A 24337-nucleotide genomic window follows, 5' to 3' on the forward strand; every position below is an offset into this window, starting at 1 on the left:
AATAACTCGGGTAGTCTGAAAGGATAGATTTGTTCATCCATTACACTGGCAAAATACCAGATGTTCATTACAGCAAACGAGAAGTCAAGGATTTTCACAAGATGATCAGATTTCTGTCTATGTGGATTCAGGCATGCTAAGTGGCATTCAAAATTGTGCATTCTAGATTTTTATGCATGTGCTGACTTACCGTATAAGCACACGCAAATACAAATGTTTGGAGGAAATTATAGCCATTTTGTTTTTGGTAGTTGACATGTTTTTTTAGATGATACGAGGTGCTCACAAAGTCATGAATATTTAGAGGCAGTCCTCGGGATTGAGTCATTGTTTGCAGGGGGGTCCTAACCAATGAGAAGTTTAAAAACGAATGCTCCATGCTGCTCTCTGCAAACTGGAGCCTTGTGCTGAAATACCATTTATACCTCCGACAAAGGTAAAGATAACCAATTTAAAAAGAAATAAAGTGAATCACAAATTTACTGTTCATTATCAGCAAGTAGCAACTGTAATGGCCACGACACAGGAGGAGATTTTTTGCTCCCGTTTCTTTTTATCGGCTAATGGGACGTTGGCGTCGCAGGCTGTGCCAGCATTTATTGCCCATCCCTAATTGCCCTTGAGGGGCAGTTAAGAGTCAACCCCGTTGCTGTGGATCCAAAGTCACATATAGGCCAGACCTGGTAAGGACGGCAGAGTTCCTCCCCTAAAGGACATTAGTGAACCAGTTGGGTTTTTCTGACATGGTCATCATTAGACTTTTAATTCCAGATTTTTATTGAATTCAAATGTCACCATCTACAGTGGCAGGATTGAAGCTTCGGTCCCCAGAGCATTACTCTGGATCTCTGGTGTTACTAGTCCAGTGGCAATACCACTATGCCACCGCCTCCCAATTTCGGGGACGGGAGCGGCAGCAGGGGTGGAAAATCCTGTGCGAGTCCCAAAATGGCTTTTACGCCTGTGGGATTTCCAAAATCGATTGTCCCCGCCCCCCCACCAATGATGCAACGTGAATCCCAACTTTGAAAGTCGGGACCCCTATTTGAATTGATTGAAATCTCATTATCAGGCCTGATAGTCCCTGTCCTCTGCATTGTCCATTTATGCGACATGCCCGGAATCACGACAGGTCCCCCATAACTTGCAGCTGGCGAGCCGAACCTGCGGAGGCGCACAACTGAGTGCAGCTCTCAGGGGTCAGCAGCTCCCAACCCATTTTTTCACCCGCTGCACATAATGCGGAAAAATGGGAAAATTCCACCCACAGTTACTATTAAACGTTACTGACACAGCAATGCCTGAGACGTGGTGGAGGCATAAATACTGATAAATATATGACCAGTTATGGCCAAAGTAATAGAAAACCACGTCTGAAGTAAAACTTGCAACGGCAGCAGTGTACAAGTTAAAGTGCTACTTGCTCTCTATCCTCAATTTGTCCCTAATTCCCCTCCCAGAATGAAGATAATTGACTTGAAGAAAATGGCGAGCAGAATGGTGCTTATGGAAGGAAGTCATTTTTGGTAACTGTCGATCTTTTTGTCACAGATGGAGCTTGTGCAGGAAGAATAGTCTGCATGCCAACAAGTGGAGATAAATAAGTGTTACTTCAGAACATGAAAACATAAGTGGCATTCATTTGGAAATGCAAATTCTCTTTTTCATTATGTAAACCGAATTTGGTGCTAGTGGAGTAGAATATAGATGCTGGGTAAGGTGAAGGAACTGAAGCAAAGAGGAGGAGGAAATTATGTTCAGGTTGAAGAGAGAAATAGAAATATAATAAACAGTTTAACTAAGTAAAGTGATAGATAAAACCTTGCAATGCAAGGCACAGGCGGATTGAATGATACACATACAGCAATATTGCTATTATTCGAAGAACAGAAACAGTTGCTAGCAGATGGATTGGAAATGAAACTATAAGATTGTAGAATGCTGTATTTAAGGGTGATCTATTCAGCTAGTTGCACAAGTGGCACTATTAGCAAGGATGATCTAACACAACAAAAGGCAATTAGGCACAACATGATCTGTTTCAAAACATATCAACTCCATTTATCTTACCATTGCCTTAAATCTCTTCTTCAAAAAATATACCTCACTATTTTTCAATCCATTAGTATTGCCCATTCAATTCTTCCTTTGTTAATAAATTCCACATCTCTCTTTACTTCTCGCTCCCCAATTATTACATCGTATCCACTGGCATTCACCATAATGAAAAAATTGTCAGATTATGGGTTGTTAATTCCTTCACAATCTTTAGACCGTAAAACTTCAAATTGAGTTAACAACAGTACAAGTCGACAGAGACCCAGAGCCTCAGAAAAGCATCTCAAAGCACTTCACAGAGAGGAAAGAGCTAAAGGAGATAATAGGTTAGATTTTCCATTCTGGAGACTGGGTGCTTCCGCCGGAGCAGAATCAATCCTGGGCTCCGCTGGCGTGATTCACTCCCTTTCTCCATGACAATTTATGCATTGAGGGGAGTTTGTAAGATTTTGTCCGATATTTTCTATGTTCTATATCGGTGTCAGGCTGCCATTTTGAGCGGGTGGCGGGTTACCAAGGTCCAGTGGCTGAGCGCCTCCCCCCCCCAACAATGCAAATACTGCCACACCCCCCAACTGACAAGTAGTGAGGGTGATCTGACCCCTCTGTGCTCAATCAGACCCTCCCAGCCCCCCATTAAACCCCACCAATAGAGACCACCATCAGCCTCTCCCACAGACCTTAATCAGACTCCCCCAAGAGAGACCCCCATCCCTCAACAGGTCCACCGCCCATATCATAGACACTTGTCTGAAAGCTGAAGAGCAGTACAGGCAGTAGATTGAAAAATCACTGCATTTTCACTTACTCTTTCCTAACATCTGTCTGGCTGCCTCAGACAGAAGTGTTCAGCAGCAGCTGTTACAAGTGTCAGAGGCTTCCTCCAAAGCCAAATACACCTCAAAGGCCTTGAAATCCCTTGGCAGCCTTTGAAATGCATATCTTCCACTCAATTTCATGCAGAAATACATTGCATTAGCCAGTGATTGACAGTTTTATCACTTCAGACAGCCCTTTGAGGCTTTGGAGGGGATTTGATGCGGGGGGCGGGGAGCAGTATTTGCATTGTGGGGGGACCTCTAATGAACTTTGGGGGGCACCTACTTTACACATTACCCGCTTGACCCACCACGAGGTCCACTGCATCAGGGCCATGTTAGAAAATATCTGCATCAATCCATGCTCGCGTGAATCTTGGCTGAAAGGCCTTGAGCAGCCAATGTCCTACTTATATCCACCTGCCGGGACGTGCAGCTTGCTGCCTCCGCCATCGGGGAACCAGAGCTTTGGTGCACGGAACCCCACTACCGGCGGCGAGGATCCACCCAATAGCAGAGATTGGCTTTAAACAAGAGCCTGTAAGGAAGGGAGGGAGGGGGGGTGTAGATACAGAAAGCTTCAGGGGGAGGATTCCAGAATGTACAACTCAGGAGTTAAAAGCATGGCTGCCAATACTGTGGCAGAGTCCAGGGATGCACAGAGGCCAGAGCTCTTGGAGAGTTGTAAGACTGGTGGGCATTACAATGACAGGGAGAACTTTAAATTGGAAGCATTGGGTGGACCAGAACTCAGCAAGGTCAATGAGTGAATGGATGATTGGTGAGAGGGACTTGTCGCACACCAAAGATACTGGCAGTGGATTTGGATGAACTGAAGTTTATGGAGGGTAGTTGCTCTCGAGACCATTGGTCACGTTGAAGTTCACTTTTTCCCCCCAAAAAGAGAAAGAAGCCAAATTTTGTGACTCTTTCCATAACTCAAATGCTCAATAATTAAAATCATCATTGCTGCCTGACCTTATGGGTAACACCTTTCAGAATGGTAAATATAGTAGCAAGAGGTGGAACCCATCTGGGTAGAGGTTAGGAATAAACAGAACATTTTAATGGGATAATCATGGAAAAGCCTTGATACCTCAGATGTGATGAACAAACCAGGTACAACCACAGCGCACTGGAGTGAAAAGTATACCTTCATCAACGTAGTTAATGAGTCCTTAATAATCTAAAGTGCTTGGTGAATTTACCCATTTCAACAACAACTATAGCCAATGGACTTTGAATTCATTTTTAAAATTGTCTAAATTCCTAAATCACCAAACCTGGCTGCGATATTGTTGGAAGTGAGATGGGCAATGGTTAACTGCTGCCATCTGGTATTTCTACACAGCATGCAACTCTGATAGAGGACCTGATGATCAGAAAGTGCATGATTTAAATATTATCCTTAAATTTCCATAAAGATTGTACAAGTTGAAACATTTTTCTATCCTTTGAAATCAATATTGATTTCAATCTCAATCAAACTTTGTTCCATCAGCGACCTCAACGTACAATTCAATTTGCAATTCTGTGGAATTGCTGAAAATACAAAAGTATTCCTGATTGTAATTAACTGATTAGAATTTATTAATTTCCTTACAACTCCATCACAGCGATTGCATTCTCTTCCAGCTAGCTAACAGCAGTACCGGAGGATGCAGAGCTGGGCTGAGAAGTGGCAGATGGAGTTTAACCATGAAAAGTGTAATGTTGTCCATTTTGGAAGGACAAATGTGATTGCGGAATACAGGGTTAACGGTAGGGTTCTTGGCAATGTGGAGGAGCAGAGAGACCTTGGGGTCTATGTTCATACATCTTTGAAAGTTGCCACTCAAGTGGATAGAGATGTGAAGAAGGCCTATGGTGTGCTCGCGTTCATTAACAGAGGGATTGAATTTAAGAGCCGTGAGGTGATGATGCAGCTGTACAAAACCTTGGTAAGGCCCAGGTTCGATTCCGGCTTGGGACACTGTCTGTGCGGAGTCTGCACATCCTCCCCGTATGTGCGTGGGTTTCCACCGGGTGCTCCGGTTTCCTCCCACAGTCCAAAGATGTGCAGGTTAGGTGGATTGGCCATGATAAATTGCCCTTAGTGTCCAAAATTGCCCTTAGTGTTGGGTGGGGTTACTGGGTTATGGGGATGGGGTGGAGGTGTTGACCTTGGGTGGGGTGCTCTTTCCAAGAGCCGGTGTGGACTCGATGGGCCGAATGGCCTCCTTCTGCACTGTAAATTCTATGATAATCTATGATTAATCTGGGACAAAGGTTCAGCCACAACATCGTGGGCCGAAGGGCCTGTTCTGTGCTGTATTTTTCTATGTTTTCTATGTTCTAAAATCTAATTGGAGCCTAGAATGAGGAGCATTACAATTGGAGTCAGACTCTAGCAGATTGAATTGCATAGATCATTTGCAAGATCTGAATGCATGCCAAAGGTCATTAAGCAGAAGCTCCAGAATGTTTATCCACCTCACTGTCCATGACCTACAATCAAATGTCCTTCAGGTGCAGCAGAGTTTTTTTTCGAGCTACATAGCGGTGGAAGCTTTCAGTAAAAGGTCAAGCATCACACCCAATCTTTTATTTTCCGACCTTTGCTGATGGGAAGGCTCAGACAAACATTTGCAGTTCTCGCCCGGCTTCACATTATCTTACATTGTATTAAATAAAGCCACACCCCCTTTAGTCTATCTGCTCAGTTGCTTCCCATCACTAAATGCTGCTTATTTCTATTTTCACCTGCCCCATCAGCAAATGTTATATTACAATATCCAATACAATTCCCCCTCAACCAAACCTTCTGGAGCTCTACTGGTCACTGTCCCATCGTACTGTTTTTCTATTCTTTATCACCACACACTTTCTGTTTCCCAGCTAATTTTGAATACAGCTAGCTGATGTATTATTACTTTTAACCTGGTTCAAAATTCCCTAACTTACTTCCCCATACCAATTATTGCCTGAAGATCAAACATATCAGCGCTACAGCCCCCGATCATGAGCATATGGGCTGGTACTCTTTAAATTATTCCAACATTTGTGATTTCTGATTAAAGGTAGCTACTGAAAGATCGATGTATGAAAGAAGACAGACATTTTATAGATCACAGTGACTAATTGGGCAACAAATGCTGGAGATCCCTAGATGACGAAAGAGATAGATGAAATAGAAAAAGAGAGCGATTGACAGTAACAAGTGAGAAACAGATAGGATATAGAAAGTTCTGAGGGGAAATGTAACAGGAAATAAGAGAGGCTAAGGCTAAGGGAGAGTATGAGAAGAGACTGGCAGCTAACATAAGATGGAATCCAAAAGTCTTCCGCTGGTATAAAAATAATAAAAGGATAAGAAGAGCGAAGAAGCCAATTAGAAACAAAAAGTGAATCTATGCATGGAGGAAGATGGCATAGTTGGGTTACGAAGTGAATACTTTGCATATGTATTCATCAAAGAAGAGCATATTGCTAATGTCATAGTGAAACGGGAGGCTGGTGAGATATCGGATGGGCTCAAAATTGATGAGGAGGAGGTATTAGAAAGGTTGGAGGCACTATAAGTCACCAGGAATGACAGGATGCATCAGAAGCTGCTGAGAGAAGCAAGGGTGGGAATCGTGGAAGAACTGGCCATAATCTTCCAAATATGGGGCTGGTGCTAAAGATGTAACCTGCGCATCCCAACTCCAACCCCAAAGTGAGGAGGATCTGCACATTCCAGCAACATCCCTGGAAGGGGGTAAATGGGAGAGACTGTTCCAACAGAGGAAGTGACGACACCTGGGTGGAATAATCCCAATGAATGGATTCTGGACAGTTTCCTCAGCCTGTCCAAATTTCCAGATGCCATGGCATGCAGGAGCTGACAGATGGACTGGAACTGGCAAAGACAACAGGTCTGGTAAGTGACAAAACATGTTAAACTGGAGATAAAAATCGCTTCTATTAATGAGTAGTGTTAAATCCATGATGCGATGTATTGCCTCTTTGGATTACCTTGCCAAGGTCAAAATCGACTTGCTGTTCCTGCAGGAGTGCGCAATACCGCATTTCAGCTCCTACAGGCATTGGTCGCATTGGTGGTTCCGAGGGCCATCAATCTGGTCAGGAGTAAATTACTCGCGTTGCTCTGGCCTGGGTATTCTGCTGCAGGGAGTAGGGGCAACTTCACCATCTCCGAAGTTAAGGAGGTGGTGGGTGGGCGCCTGCTTGTTGCAGACGTACTGTACAAGAATGCTCCACTCCAGTTAATTAACGTCTGTGCCCCGTCTCAAAACAGCGAGCAGCCAGCATTCCTCGGCAGCTTCCACTGCTGCTGCCAGCTTCCAGGTCAGTCGTTCTGGGCTGCGACTTCAACTGTATCATCAATGTGGTTAGATGATCCAACAGCAGACTAGACACCTCATCCAGACTCCTGGCAGAAACAGTGAAAGATGCCAAGCTGCATGACATCTTAAGCAACCCTGCAGGTGTAACTCCGTGTATATACCTGGTCACACCCAAATGGGACTTCCTGTTTGTGTACCGAGCTTTCACGGTCAGATCCACCACCGTCAAGCCAGTGTTCTTCTCAGAGCCCTGCCTCCTACCGGCCGACTGTCACCTACAGGACCAGAGGTTTGGCAGGGAAACATGGAAGTTGAATGTGAGACTGTTGACCCTGGAGAACACGGAGAACCTCAACTGGATCACAAAGGTTGGAGAACTGTGAAACCACTCGAAGTCCCTCACACACTGGTGGGAGGCAACAAAGATCACGAGGATGTTCATCTTCAAAGGTATGCGGGGGGCAAAAGATACGGAGGGGGTAATGTCCCGACTCCAGAAAGGCATGCAGAATCTGCTCCAGCTGCAGTCAATGTCAAGGAGAATCTCCAGGAGGTAAAGGGTCAGCAAGCCTCACTCTTCGCCACAGAGGCTTCCAAAATCAGCTTCTGGTTCAGAGTCCGCTCTGTGGAGCAAGATGGGATGGGCTCGCACTTCTTCTTCCAAAAGGTACACACAGAGAGCTCTGTGATCAGCAGCCTAAAGGAAGAAGATGGCTCTGTAAAATTATCGCACTCGGATATCCTGAGGATCAGCAAATCCTTTTATTTCGGACTTTTATATGACCTGAAGCCCACAGGCAGCACGGCCTCCCAGTCCTTCCTGTCCTCTACCAGAGGTCTTCGAGTGGGAAAGACTGCACATACCACTAACTCTGGACGAAGTTGACGAAGGCCCTCGAGAAGAGTAAAACTCCCGGCATACCGGCTGAGTTGTATTCGGCTCTGTGGAACTGGATCAGACCTCAGTTGCTGGAGATAAATGAGAGTAGGTCAGAACCCATGAAGAAGGGCATCATTACCCTCATCTGCAAGTGGCAGGAGGAAAGGGTAGAAATTAGAAATTGGCGACCCATTTCACTGTTGAATGTGGTCTATAAAATTCTGTCTAAGTTCATCGCAAATCGGGTCAGGTTTGCAGTAGGTGATCAACCCTGACCAGACCTGCTTTGACAAAGAGTCATCGGACTCAAAACATTCGCTCTTTTCTCTCCCTACAGATGCTGCCAGACTTGCTGAGATTTTCCAGCATTTTCTCTTTCGTTTCAGATTCCAGCATCCGCAGTAAGTTGCTTTTATCCAGTCCTGCTCTGTATCTGGCAGGAATCCCCTGATACTCAGGGATACGATCACCTACATGCGAGAGAGGGGTGTGAATACACTCATCAGCCGGGATCAGAAGGCCTTTGACAGAATATTGCATACCTACATGATGGATGTGCTCTCCAAAATGGGGTTTGGGGAGGGAATCTGTAATTAGAATCAACTGCTCTACATCAATCGACAGGTGGGAATCAGAAAGCTTTCTGGAGTCAGGCAGGCTGCTCTCTCTATCCCATCCTGTTTATATGTTGAATTGAAAATTTTGCTGAGTCCATCAGGAAGGATTTGGGCATAAGAGGAGTGACAATCCCAGGCAGTGGAGATCACGCACATCCGCCGGCACGGAAAACGGCCATCACGCGCAACCGCCTGCACGGAAAACGGCCATCAGGCGCAACCGCCTGCACGGAAACGGCCATCACGCGCAACCGCCTGCACGGAAAACGGCCATCACGCACATCCACTGGCACGGAAAACGGCCATCACGCGCAACGCCTGCACGGAAACGGCCATCACGCGCAACCGCCTGCACAGAAAACGGCCATCACGCACATCCACTGGCACGGAAAACGGCCATCACGCGCAACCGCCTGCACGGAAACGGCCATCACGCGCATCCGCCGGCACGGAAACGGCCATCACGCGCATCCGCCGGCACGGAAACGGCCATCACGCGCATCCGCCGGCACGGAAACGGCCATCACGCGCATCCGCCGGCACGGAAACGGCCATCACGCGCATCCACTGGCACGGAAAACGGCCATCACGCGCAACCGCCGGCACGGAAACGGCCATCACGCGCATCCACTGGCACGGAAATCGGCCATCACGCGCAACCACCGGCACGGAAACGGCCATCACGCGCAACCGCCTGCACGGAAAACGGCCATCACGCGCAACCGCCTGCACGGAAACGGCCATCACGCACAACCGCCTGCACGGAAAACAGCCATCACGCGCATCCGCCGGCACGGAAACGGCCATCACGCGCATCCGCCGGCACGGAAACGGCCACCACGCGCATCCGCCGGCACGGACACGGCCACCACGCGCATCCGCCGGCACGGAAACGGCCATCACGCGCATCCGCCGGCACGGAAACGGCCACCACGCGCATCCGCCGGCGCGGAAACGGCCATCACGCGCATCCGCCGGCACGGAAACGGCCATCACGCGCATCCGCCGGCACGGAAACGGCCATCACGCGCATCCGCCGGCACGGAAACGGCCATCACGAGCATCCGCCGGCACGGAAACGGCCACCACGCGCATCCGCCGGCACGGAAACGGCCATCACGCGCATCCGCCGGCACGGAAACGGCCATCACGCGCATCCGCCGGCACGGAAACGGCCATCACGCGCATCCGCCGGCACGGAAACGGCCATCACGCGCATCCGCCGGCACGGAAAGGGCCATCACGCGCATCCGCCGGCACGGAAAGGGCCATCACGCGCATCCGCCGGCACGGAAACGGCCACCACGCGCATCCGCCGGCACGGAAACGGCCATCACGCGCAACCGCCTGCACGGAAACAGCCATCACGCGCATCCGCCAGACCGGAAACGGCCAAAACGCGCATCCGCCAGCACGGAAACGGCCATCACGCGCAACCGCCTGCACGGAAACGGCCACCACGCGCAACCGCCTGCACGGAAAACAGCCATCACGCGCATCCGCCGGCACGGAAACGGCCACCACGCGCATCCGCCGGCACAGAAACGGCCATCACGCGCAACCGCCTGCACGGAAACGGCCATCACGCGCATCCGCCGGCACGGAAACGGCCATCACGCGCATCCGCCAGACCGGAAACGGCCAAAACGCGCATCCGCCAGCACGGAAACGGCCATCACGCGCAACCGCCTGCACGGAAACGGCCACCACGCGCAACCGCCTGCACGGAAAACAGCCATCACGCGCATCCGCCGGCACGGAAACGGCCACCACGCGCATCCGCCGGCACGGAAACGGTCATCACGCGCAACCGCCTTCACGGAAACGGCCATCACGCGCATCCGCTGGCACGGAAACGGCCATCACGCGCATCCGCCGGCACGGAAACGGCCACCACGCGCATCCGCCGGCACGGAAACGGCCATCATGCGCATCCGCCGGCACGGAAACGCCCATCGCGCGCATCCGCCGGTACGGAAACGCCCATCGCGCGCATCCGCCGGTACGGAAACGCCCATCGCGCGCATCCGCCGGCACGGAAACGGCCGTCACGCGCATCCGCCGGCACGGAAAAGGCCATCACGCGCATCCGCCGGCACGGAAACGGCCAAAACGCGCATCCGCCAGCACGGAAACGGCCAACACGCGCATCCGCCGGCACGGAAACGGCCATCACGCGCATCCGCCGGCACGGAAACGGCCATCACGTGCATCCGCCTGCACGGAAACGGCCATCACGCGCATCCGCCTGCACGGAAACGGCCATCACGCGCAACCGCCGGCACGGAAACGGCCACCACGCGCATCCGCCTGCACGGAAACGGCCATCACGCGCATCCGCCGGCACGGAAACGGCCATCACGCGCATCCGCCGGCACGGAAACGGCCATCACGTGCATCCGCCTGCACGGAAACGGCCATCACGCGCATCCGCCGGCACGGAAACGGCCACCACGTGCATCCGCCTGCACGGAAACGGCCATCACGCGCAACCGCCTGCACGGAAACAGCAATCACGCGCATCCGCCGGCACGGAAACGGCCATCACGCGCATCCGCCGGCACGGAAACGCCCATCACGCGCATCCGCCGGCACGGAAACGGCCATCATGCGCAACCGCCTGCACGGAAACAGCCATCACGCGCATCCGCCGGCACGGAAACGGCCATCACGTGCATCCGCCGGCACGGAAACGCCCATCACGCGCATCCGCCGGCACGGAAACGGCCATCACGTGCATCCGCCGGCACGGAAACGGCCATCACGTGCATCCGCCGGCACGGAAACGGCCATCACGTGCATCCGCCGGCACGGAAACGGCCATCACGCGCATCCGCCAGCACGGAAACGCCCATCACGCGCATCCCACTGCACGGAAACGGCCATCACGCGCAACCGCCGGCACGGAAACGGCCATCACGCGCATCCACTGGCACGGAAACGGCCATCACGTGCAACCGCCGGCACGGAAACGGCCATCACGTGCATCCGCCGGCACGGAAACGGCCATCACGTGCATCCGCCGGCACGGAAACGGCCATCACGTGCAACCGCCGGCACGGAAACGGCCATCACGCGCATCCGCCGGCACGGAAACGACCATCACGCGCATCCGCCGGCACGGAAACGGCCATCACGCGCATCCGCCGGCACGGAAACGGCCATCACGCGCATCCGCCGGCACGGAAACGGCCATCACGCGCATCCGCCGGCACGGAAACGCCCATCACGCGCATCCGCCGGCACGGAAATGGCCATCACGCGCATCCGCCGGCACGGAAAACGGCCATCACGCGCAACCGCCTGCACGGAAACGGCCATCACGCGCATCCGCCGGCACGGAAACGGCCATCACGCGCAACCGCCTGCACGGAAACGACCATCATGCACATCCACTGGCACGGAAACGGCCATCACGCGCAACTGCCTGCACGGAAACGGCCAACACGCGCATCCGCCGGCACGGAAACGGCCATCACGTGCATCCGCCGGCACGGAAACGGCCATCACTTGCATCCGCCGGCACGGAAACGGCCATCACGTGCATCCGCCTGCACGGAAACGGCCATCACGCGCATCCGCCTGCACGGAAACGGCCATCACGCGCAACCGCCTGCACGGAAACGTCCATCACGCGCAACCGCCGGCACGGAAACGGCCACCACGCGCATCCGCCTGCACGGAAACGGCCATCACGCGCATCCGCCGGCACGGAAACGGCCACCACATGCATCCGCCTGCACGGAAACGGCCATCACGCGCAACCGCCTGCACGGAAACAGCAATCACGCGCATCCGCCGGCACGGAAACGGCCATCACGCGCATCCGCCGGCACGGAAACGGCCATCACGCGCATCCGCCGGCACGGAAACGGCCATCATGCGCAACCGCCTGCACGGAAACAGCCATCACGCGCATCCGCCGGCACGGAAACGGCCATCACGTGCATCCGCCGGCACGGAAACGCCCATCACGCGCATCCGCCGGCACGGAAACGGCCATCACGCGCATCCGCCGGCACGGAAACGGCCATCACGTGCATCCGCCGGCACGGAAACGGCCATCACGTGCATCCGCCGGCACGGAAACGGCCATCACGTGCATCCGCCGGCACGGAAACGGCTATCACGTGCATCCGCCGGCACGGAAACGGCCATCACGTGCAACCGCCGGCACGGAAACGGCCATCACGCGCATCCGCCGGCACGGAAACGACCATCACGCGCATCCGCCGGCACGGAAACGGCCATCACGCGCATCCGCCGGCACGGAAACGGCCATCACGTGCATCCGCCGGCACGGAAACGGCCATCACGCGCATCCGCCGGCACGGAAACGCCCATCACGCGCATCCGCCGGCACGGAAATGGCCATCACGCGCATCCGCCGGCACGGAAAACGGCCATCACGCGCAACCGCCTGCACGGAAACGGCCGTCACGCGCATCCGCCGGCACGGAAACGGCCACCACGCGCAACCGCCGGCACGGAAAACGGCCATCACGCGCAACCGCCTGCACGGAAACGGCCATCACGCGCATCCGCCGGCACGGAAACGGCCATCACGCGCAACCGCCTGCACGGAAACGACCATCATGCACATCCACTGGCACGGAAACGGCCATCACGCGCAACTGCCTGCACGGAAACGGCCAACACGCGCATCCGCCGGCACGGAAACGGCCATCACGTGCATCCGCCGGCACGGAAACGGCCATCACTTGCATCCGCCGGCACGGAAACGGCCATCACGTGCATCCGCCGGCACGGAAACGGCCATCACGTGCATCCGCCGGCACGGAAACGGCCATCACGTGCATCCGCCGGCACGGAAACGGCCATCACGTGCATCCGCCGGCACGGAAACGGCCATCACGCGCATCCGCCAGCACGGAAACGCCCATCACGCGCATCCCACTGCACGGAAACGGCCATCACGCGCAACCGCCGGCACGGAAACGGCCATCACGCGCAACCGCCGGCACGGAAACGGCCATCACGCGCAACCGCCGGCACGGAAACGGCCATCACGCACATCCACTGGCACGGAAACGGCCATCACGTGCATCCGCCGGCACGGAAACGGCCATCACGTGCAACCGCCGGCACGGAAACGGCCATCACGCGCATCCGCCGGCACGGAAACGACCATCACGCGCATCCGCCGGCACGGAAACGCCCATCACGCGCATCCGCCGGCACGGAAACGGCCATCACGTGCATCCGCCGGCACGGAAACGGCCATCACGTGCATCCGCCGGCACGGAAACGGCCATCACGTGCATCCGCCGGCACGGAAACGGCCATCACGCGCATCCGCCAGCACGGAAACGCCCATCACGCGCATCCCACTGCACGGAAACGGCCATCACGCGCAACCGCCGGCACGGAAACGGCCATCACGCACATCCACTGGCACGGAAACGGCCATCACGTGCATCCGCCGGCACGGAAACGGCCATCACGTGCAACCCCCGGCACGGAAACGGCCATCACGCGCATCCGCCGGCACGGAAACGACCATCACGCGCATCCGCCGGCACGGAAACGGCCATCACGCGCATCCGCCGGCACGGAAACGGCCATCACGCGCATCCGCCGGCACGGAAACGGCCATCACGCGCATCCGCCGGCACGGAAACGCCCATCACGCGCATCCGCCGGCACGGAAACGGCCATCACGCGCATCCGCCGGCACGGAAAACGGCCATCACGCGCAACCGCCTGCACGGAAACGGCCGTCACGCGCATCCGCCGGCACGGAAACGGCCACCACGCGCAACCGCCGGCACGGAAAACGGCCATCACGCGCAACCGCCTGCACGGAAACGGCCATCACGCGCATCCGCCGGCACGGAAACGGCCATCACGCGCAACCGCCTGCACGGAAACGACCATCATGCACATCCACTGGCACGGAAACGGCCATCACGCGCAACTGCCTGCACGGAAACGGCCAACACGCGCATCCGCCGGCACGGAAACGGCCATCACGTGCATCCGCCGGCACGGAAACGGCCATCACGCGCATCCGCCGGCACGGAAACGGCCATCACGCGCATCCGCCAGCACGGAAACGCCCATCACGCGCATCCCACTGCACGGAAACGGCCATCACGCGCAACCGCCGGCACGGAAACGGCCATCACGCACATCCACTGGCACGGAAACGGCCATCACGTGCATCCGCCGGCACGGAAACGGCCATCACGTGCAACCGCCGGCACGGAAACGGCCATCACGCGCATCCGCCGGCACGGAAACGACCATCACGCGCATCCGCCGGCACGGAAACGGCCATCACGCGCATCCGCCGGCACGGAAACGGCCATCACGCGCATCCGCCGGCACGGAAACGGCCATCACGCGCATCCGCCGGCACGGAAACGCCCATCACGCGCATCCGCCGGCACGGAAATGGCCATCACGCGCATCCGCCGGCACGGAAAACGGCCATCACGCGCAACCGCCTGCACGGAAACGGCCGTCACGCGCATCCGCCGGCACGGAAACGGCCACCACGCGCAACCGCCGGCACGGAAAACGGCCATCACGCGCAACCGCCTGCACGGAAACGGCCATCACGCGCATCCGCCGGCACGGAAACGGCCATCACGCGCAACCGCCTGCACGGAAACGACCATCATGCACATCCACTGGCACGGAAACGGCCATCACGCGCAACTGCCTGCACGGAAACGGCCAACACGCGCATCCGCCGGCACGGAAACGGCCATCACGTGCATCCGCCGGCACGGAAACGGCCATCACTTGCATCCGCCGGCACGGAAACGGCCATCACGTGCATCCGCCTGCACGGAAACGGCCATCACGCGCATCCGCCTGCACGGAAACGGCCATCACGCGCAACCGCCTGCACGGAAACGGCCATCACGCGCAACCGCCGGCACGGAAACGGCCACCACGCGCATCCGCCTGCACGGAAACGGCCATCACGCGCATCCGCCGGCACGGAAACGGCCATCACGCGCATCCGCCGGCACGGAAACGGCCATCACGTGCATCCGCCTGCACGGAAACGGCCATCACGCGCATCCGCCGGCACGGAAACGGCCACCACGTGCATCCGCCTGCACGGAAACGGCCATCACGCGCAACCGCCTGCACGGAAACAGCAATCACGCGCATCCGCCGGCACGGAAACGGCCATCACGCGCATCCGCCGGCACGGAAACGGCCATCACGCGCATCCGCCGGCACGGAAACGGCCATCATGCGCAACCGCCTGCACGGAAACAGCCATCATGCGCATCCGCCGGCACGGAAACGGCCATCACGTGCATCCGCCGGCACGGAAACGCCCATCACGCGCATCCGCCGGCACGGAAACGGCCATCACGTGCATCCGCCGGCACGGAAACGGCCATCACGTGCATCCGCCGGCACGGAAACGGCCATCACGTGCATCCGCCGGCACGGAAACGGCCATCACGCGCATCCGCCAGCACGGAAACGCCCATCACGCGCATCCCACTGCACGGAAACGGCCATCACGCGCAACCGCCGGCACGGAAACGGCCATCACGCACATCCACTGGCACGGAAACGGCCATCACGTGCATCCGCCGGCACGGAAACGGCCATCACGTGCAACCGCCGGCACGGAAACGGCCATCACGCGCATCCGCCGGCACGGAAACGACCATCACGCGCATCCGCCGGCACGGAAACGGCCATCACGCGCATCCGCCGGCACGGAAACGGCCATCACGCGCATCCGCCGGCACGGAAACGGCCATCACGCGCATCCGCCGGCACGGAAACGCCCATCACGCGCATCCGCCGGCACGGAAATGGCCATCACGCGCATCCGCCGGCACGGAAAACGGCCATCACGCGCAACCGCCTGCACGGAAACGGCCGTCACGCGCATCCGCCGGCACGGAAACGGCCACCACGCGCAACCGCCGGCACGGAAAACGGCCATCACGCGCAACCGCCTGCACGGAAACGGCCATCACGCGCATCCGCCGGCACGGAAACGGCCATCACGCGCAACCGCCTGCACGGAAACGACCATCATGCACATCCACTGGCACGGAAACGGCCATCACGCGCAACTGCCTGCACGGAAACGGCCAACACGCGCATCCGCCGGCACGGAAACGGCCATCACGCGCATCCGCCGGCACGGAAACGGCCATCACGCGCATCCGCCTGCACGGAAACGGCCATCACGTGCATCCGCCTGCACGGAAACGGCCACCACGCGCATCCGCCGGCACGGAAACGGCCATCACGCGCACGCATGGACCCGTGCCGGCAATGTCACCTGTGGTCCACTGCATCGCTGGGCCAAGAGACCCGTTGACACCGGCGTCAACACTTGGCCAAATCCGTGGCAGTTCCAACCTGGGGGCACATTGCCCTGTCCCCGACCACCCTGAGGTCACCAATGGCCTAGGAGATCCCCCTGGTGCCATTACGACTGATATTTAAAAATTCACTTGCAGGATGTGGTCATCGCTGGTTAGTCCAACATTTATTGCCCATCCCTAGTTACCCTTCAGAAAGTGGTGGTAAGTTGCCTTCTTGAACTGCTGCAGCTCCTGAGGTCTAGGTACACCCTGTACTGCGCTGTTATGTTCTATATGCTGTTAGGGAGGGAGTTCCAGGATTTTGACCCAGCGACAATGAAGGAAGGCGATATATTTCCAAGTCATGGTGGTGGGTGACTTGGAGGGGAATGTCCAGGTGGTGGGGTTCCCAGGTATCTGCTGCTCTTGTCCTTCTAGATGGTGGTGGCCATGCATTTGGAAGATGCTGCAGAAGGAAACTTGGTGAATACCTGCAATGCATCTTGTCGATGATACACACAGCTGTCACTATTCGTTGGTAGTGGAGGGTTTGAATGTTTATGGAAGAGGTAGAAATCAAGCGGGCTGCTTTGCCCTGGATAGTGTCGAGCTTCATCCAGCCTACTCCTGACTTGTGCCTTATAGATGTTGGGACAGGTTTTGGGGGGTCATGAGGTGAGTTACTCGTCATAGGATTCCTAGTCTTTGACCTGCTCTGGTAGCCACAATTTTAATATGGCGAGTCCAGTTCAGTTTCTGATCAATGGTAACCCCCAGTTACCAATGCTAACCCCCAATGACTCTAGTTTTGCTAGAGCTCCTTGATGCCATATTCGGTGAAATGCTACCTTGATGTCAAGTGCAGTCACTCTTCCCTCACCCCTGGCATTCAGCTCTTTTGTCCATGTTTGAACCAAGGCTGTAATTAGGTCAGGAGCTGTGTGACCTTGGAGGAACCCAAAATGAGAGTCCGTGAGCAGGCTATTGCTGAGTAAGTGCTGCGTGATAGCACTGTTGATGACTCCTTCCATCAATTTGCTGATGATGGAAAGAAATTGGATGGGGCGGTAATTGGCTGGGTTGGATTTGTCCAGTTTCTTGTGTACAGGACACACCTGGGCATGTCCACAGTGCTGGGTAGATGCCAGTGTTCTAGATGTACTGGAACAGCTTGGTGAGTTGTGCGGCAAGTTCTGCAGCAAAGGTTTTCAGGACTATTGCTGGAATATTGTCAGGGCCATAGCACTTGCAGTATCCTGTGCCTTCAGCCATTTCTTGATATCACGTGGAATCATAGAATTTACAGTGCAGAAGGCCATTTGGCCCATCAAGTCTGCACCGGCCCTTACAAAGAGCACCCTACTGAAGCCCACGTATCTCTCCTATCCCCGTAACCCAGTAACTCCCATTTCACATTTTCTGGACATGAAGCGCAATTTAGCATGGTCAACCCACCTAACCCGCACATCTTTGGACTGTGGGAGGAAACCGGAGCACCCGGAGGAAACCCACGCACACACGGGGAGAACAAGCAGATTCCGCACAGACAGTGATCCTGCCGGGAATCGAGCCTGGGACCCAGGAGCTGTGAAGCAACTGTGCTAACGACTATGCTACCGTGCGGCCCAAAGTGGAGTGAATCGTATTGGCTGAAGACTGACATCTGTGGGAGCTGGGAACCTCTGGAGGAGACCGAGATGGATCATCCACTCAGCACTTCTGGCTGAAGGATGTTGCAAATGCTTCAGCCTTGTTTTTTGCAGATGTGCTGGGCTCCTCCATCATTGGGGATGGGGATATTTGTAGAGGGTCCATCCCCAGTGAGTTGGTTGTGCCAGGACTGCAGATTTTAGGGACGTGATCCACCAGCCATGTTGCGCTTCACTGGGAGCGTGATGTTGCCAGGTAGGGCCTCTTGCGGGCTTCCCAAGGATTTACCCAAGTCCGCGAGGCGGCGTGACCAGAATCCCGGCCATAATGCTTGCTTAAGTAGGTTTTACTTTCCCACGATCTCCTGGCCTCCGGGAATCTACCGGCCTCCCCAGGGAAGCCTCAGCTGGGCACTGTCCAGTTCTGGTCCACACCAAAGTGACCAGGCGGAACTGTACCAGGGAGAGGATCTCATGGGACATCAGAGGCCGCTGGGTGGTCAGGGATAGGACAGGGTGGCTCCCTGCCTCTCCCCGTGGAGAGTGGGGATCTTGGTATTGCCTGGCTGGCACTGCCCTGCTGAAACCTTGGTGCTGCCACACTGGCACTGCCAAGTTGCCGAGGTGGCACCGCTTTGGGGGCAGCACGGTTGCATTGTGGATAGCACAATTGCTTCACAGCTCCAGGGTCCCAGGTTCGATTCCGGCTTGGGTCACTGTCTGTGCGGAGTCTGCACATCCTCCAGGTGTGTGCGTGGGTTTCCTCCGGATGCTCCGGTTTCCTCCCACAGTCCAAAGATGTGCAGGTTAGGTGGATTGGCCATATTAAATTGCCCTTAGTGTCCAAAATTGCCCTTAGTGTTGGGTGGGGTTACTAGGTTATGGGGATCGGGTGGAGGTATTGACCTTGGGTAGGGTGCTCTTTCCAAGAGCCGGTGCAGACTCGATGAGCCGAATGGCCTCCTTCTGCTCTGTAAATTCTATGATATGATAATCTAGCAGGAGCACTCCCAGAGTGCTACTGCCAAGAGTCATGTCTTGAGGATGGCCACGCCCATGAAAGGATGGTGAAGGGGGATATGGTGGGGGGGACAGGGTAGGGGTCCTGGGAAAAGGGGGGCAGTTCCCATGTGTGTGGGGGGTGGCATTGCCTGTGGTGGGACGTGTGGGGACCCTCAAGCTAACATAGAGATTGGGGCATCCTTACAAAATGTCGGCCCGATCTCTGAGGAGCTGGTCTGGCCAGTAAGTTCAGTTCCCCAGTGATGAGAATAATTCAAAGTAGGCTATGCTGGTGAGAAAACCACCAGGGCTCAAAAAATTGACAACTCTGGTTCGATAGCGGTGGGGAAATTGCCGGCTCAAAACCCGCCACAAATGATATTTCAAAACTTTTCCCTTCGATCGTGCCCTACACCTGATGCTTTTGTTGTGGAATCTCTGAGCGCTGTATGTTATTTGCTGCTTATGCTGTTTGGCACACAAAAGGGCTTGATTCTCAGTCGGCGGGATGCTCCGTTTTTGCTGGCAACCCGGGGGTTTCCTGACGGCGTGGGGCTGCCCCATAATGGGAAACCCCATTGATCAGCCGGCAAAACGGATCATTGCGCCGGCGTGTTGAACCAGAAATCTGGTGCGGCGGGACGGAGAATCCAGCCCAAGTAGTCCTGTGTTGTAGCTTCAACAGATTGACACATGGGGCTGGATTCTCTGATTCTGGGGCTATGTCCCAACGCCAACCTGGGAACGGTGGCGTTTTACGTCAGAAAAACAGGCGCAAAACGGCCAATTCCTCGTTTTGCTGGGGGCTAGCAGGGCGGCAGCGTAGAGCATCCGGCACTAACTGCCGATACGTCCCGGAGAATTGCCGGGTCTCTGGCCACGCATGCGCACGGCGACGGCCTGCAGTGGCCGCGCCGTGCAACATGGCGGCGGCCGGCTCGCGCGCTCTGGACCATCCACCCACAGTGTCCCCAGTCTCGAATAATGTCCCTCCTGCCTGCGAATCAGCTCTCCCCGACGGGCAAGATGATGAGAGACTGTTGGGATTTGATTTGAATTGATTTGTTGTCGTCACATGTGTTAATATAGTGAAAAGTATTGTTTCTTGCATGCTGTATAAACAATGCAGACCGTACATAGGGAAGGAACGAGAGACTGCAGAATATAATGTTACAGTTACAGCAAGGTGTAGAGAAAAGGTCAACTTAATACGAGGTAGGTCCATTGAAAAGTCTGATGGCAGCAGGGAAAAAGCTATTCTTGAGTCGGTTGGTATGTGACCTCAAACTTTGGTATCTTTTTCCTGACGGAAGAAGGTGGAAGAGAGTATGTCCGGGGTGCGTGGGGTCCTTAATTATGCTGGCTGCCTTTCCGAGGCAGCGGGAATTATAGATTATGGATGGGAGGCTGATTTGCGTGATGGTCTGGGCTACATTCACAACCTTTTGTAGTTTTCTGCGGTCTTGGGCAGAGCAGGCTCCATACCAAGCTGTGATACAGCCAGAAAGAATGCTTTCAATGGTGCATCTGTAGTTGGTGAGAGTCGGAGCTGACATGCCAAATTTCCTTAGTCTTCTGAGAAAGGAGTCGTTGGTGGGCTTTCTTAACTATAGTGTCGGCATGGGGGGACCAGGACAGGTTGTTGGTAATCTGTATACCTAAAAACTTGAAGCTCTCGACCCGTTCTACTTCATTCCCATTGATGTAGGCAGGGGCATGTTCTCCACTATGCTTCCTGAAGTTGATAACAATCTCCTTCGTTTTGTTGACATTGAGGGAGAGATTATTGTCGTCGCACCAGTTCACCAGATTCTCTGTCACATTCCTGTACTCTGTCTCGTCATTGTTTGAAATCCGACCCACTACAGTGGTGTCATCAGCAAATTTGAAAATCGAGTTGGAGGGGAATTTGGCCACACAGTCATAGGTGTATAAGGAGTATAGTAGGGGGCTGAGGACACAGCCTTGTGGGGCACCGGTGTTGAGGATGATCGTGGAGGAGGTGTTGTTGCCTATCCTTACTGATTGTGGCCTGTGGGTTAGAAAGTTCAAGATCCAGGCGCAGAGGGAGGAGCCGAGGCCAAGGCCAATGGAGTTTGGAGATGAGTTTCGTAGGAATGATGGTGTTGAAGGCTGAGCTGTAATCGATGAATAGGAGTCTGACATAGGTGTCTTTGTTATCTGGGTGTTCCAGGGTAGAATTCAGGGCCATGGAGATGGCGTCTGCTGTGGACCTGTTGCAGCGGTAGGCGAACTGTAGTGGATCAAGGCAATCCGGGAGGCTGGAGTTGATTTGTACCATGACTAACCTTTCGAAGCACTTCATGATGATGGATGTCAGAGCCACTGGACGATTGTCATTAAGGCATGCTGCTTGACTTTTTTTTGGTACAGGGATGATCTTGAAGCAGATAGGGACCTCAGATTGTCGTAAAGAGAGGTTGAAGATGTCTGCGAATACCCCCGCCAGCTGATCCGCGCAAGACCTGAATGCTCGTCCGGGTACCCCATTGGGCCAGTGGCTTTCCGTGGGTTGACCTTCGAGAAGACTGCTCTGATGTCTGCAGTGGTGATCTCAGATACAAATTCATCCAGGGCTTCTAGGGTGGAGGGCTCGCTCTTGCTGACCTCTTGCTCAAAGCGGGCATAGAATGCGTTGAGCTCATCAGGGTGGAGTGCATTGGAGCTGGCGGTTTTACATGCCTTCATCTTGTAGCCCGTTATGTCTTCCAGACCTTGCCATAGACGGCGGGGGTCCGTGTGGCTAGCCTGGGACATGAGCTTGGTCCAGTACTGCCTTTTGGCATTGTTGATGGATTTCTTTAGATCATATCTGGCTTTCTTGTATAGGTCAGGGTCGCCTGACTTGAACGCCTCAGACCTAGAACTCGGCCGGTCGCGGGCGGAGCATCGGGGGTGTCGATACAGAAGTGATATTCTCGATGAGTTAAGCATTTTGATTAAATTGCCGTTTGTTTTCACAGAGCCTTTCATCAAAATGTATTACTTTTTGCCAAACATTTATTTTGGAACAAGAGTGATTTTCTCGTCGTGAATGTTTGGCAAAAAGTAGTAAATTCATGCTTCATGGTGGTTGCAGCCTGCAAAATAGTCCCCCCCCTTCGGCCAGCTCGCGCGTCCCGGACTGCCCCAACACAGTGCCCCCAGCCCCGAATATGTCCCCTCGAGCCCATGGATCAGCCCTCCCCCGACTATGACGGGGCTGGACTGAGTCTGCAGCCGCCATGCCGTGTTCCTGACGGATGAGACCACACATGTCCTGCGCCGTCGGGTACCTGGCCGGTCATGGGCGGAGCATCGGGGTGGGCCTCAGGCAATGGCCTGAAGCCGTCGATACATGATGCGGCATACTCCTACAGTCTGCCGCTTTGGAGGGGGCAGAACATCTCGAAAGCGGCACCGCCCCTCGATTTTGTTGGGAATTTGGATTCTCCGGACGTTCGCCGAACGCGATTTCGGCGTCGGGGAGTGGAGAATCCAGCCCATGGAGTTCGCAGATGGATATAAGTTTGAGTGAGTGAGTGAAAATCTGGCAGATGCAGTATAATGTGGGAAAATATGAAGATATTCACTTTGGCAGGAAGAATAAAAAAGTAGAATATTACTTAAATGTTGAACAACTCCAGAATTTCGAGGCGCAGAGGGTTCGAGGTGTTCTTGTGCATGAGTCACACAAGGTTAGTATGTCGGTACAGCAAGATGGCAAATGGAATGCTATCCTTTATTACGAGAGGAATTGAACGTAAAAGTAAGGATTTTATGCTTCAGTTATACAGGGCATTGGTGAGACCTCTTGAACACGGTGTGTCGTTTTGGTCTCCTTACTTAAGGAAGGATGTAAGTGGGTTGGAGGCGGTTTACTAGATTGACATCTGAATGAGTGGGCTGTCTTAGGAGGATAGGTTGGACAGGCTGGCTGGTTTCCCTGGAGTTTAGAAGCGTGAGGGGAACTTGATTGAAGTTTATAAGATCCTGAGTGGTATTGACAAGGTAGACGTTGAAAGGATGTTTCCTCTTGTGTGTGAATCCAGAACTAGGGAGCACAGTTTTAAAATTAAGAGTCGCTCTTACAGGTCAGAGATTAGGAGAATTTTTTCTCTCAGAGGGCTGTGTGACTTTGGAACTCTCCTCCTCAGTAGACGGTGGAAGCGGAATCACTGAATATTTTTAAGGAAGAGGTAGATAAGGTTATTGGGGGTAGATGGGGAATGTGGAACTCAACACAAACAGAACAGCCACAATATTATTGAATGACGAACAGGTTTGAGGGACCGAATGGCCTACTTCTGTTCCATTTCATATGGTCATATGTAAGATAATTGATCCTTGATCTGTGCTGAGTTTCCAGTAGCTAATGGTTCTAAGCACCAATCAGCTAAGTAAATACCAACCTCTACAGGAGACTATGGCTGCTACCAATTCATGATTAGGCTATTCAGAAAATTGGATCAATGGATGTTACAATCTTTTACAACTACTCGTCTCTATCTTACCAGTGGCTGCATATGATTCCGGTGTAGAATCCTGGACAGGTAGGACTGTTTTTGTCACAGAGGATGAGAATGGGTCAAATCTGTTACTGAAACTGCCCAGTGCAATTGCAAAACACAGCACCACGATCTGGAATAGCAAGAAAACCAGTGGAT

At 54.4% G+C, this 24337-nt stretch overlaps 1 protein-coding gene across 1 annotated transcript in view; it reads right to left on the reverse strand.

The window, feature by feature from the left end:
• creb3l2 (cAMP responsive element binding protein 3-like 2) overlaps positions 1-24337 on the reverse strand; it is a 142323-nt gene that overhangs the window by 13502 nt on the left and 104484 nt on the right. The window contains exon 10 of the mRNA XM_072484257.1: positions 24185-24311. Coding sequence (XP_072340358.1) covers positions 24185-24311 — 127 coding nt within the window. The remainder of the gene's footprint in view (positions 1-24184; positions 24312-24337) is intronic.

Source organism: Scyliorhinus torazame, chromosome 19 (assembly GCF_047496885.1).
Source record: "Scyliorhinus torazame isolate Kashiwa2021f chromosome 19, sScyTor2.1, whole genome shotgun sequence".
In the NCBI taxonomy this organism is placed as follows: domain Eukaryota; kingdom Metazoa; phylum Chordata; class Chondrichthyes; order Carcharhiniformes; family Scyliorhinidae; genus Scyliorhinus; species Scyliorhinus torazame.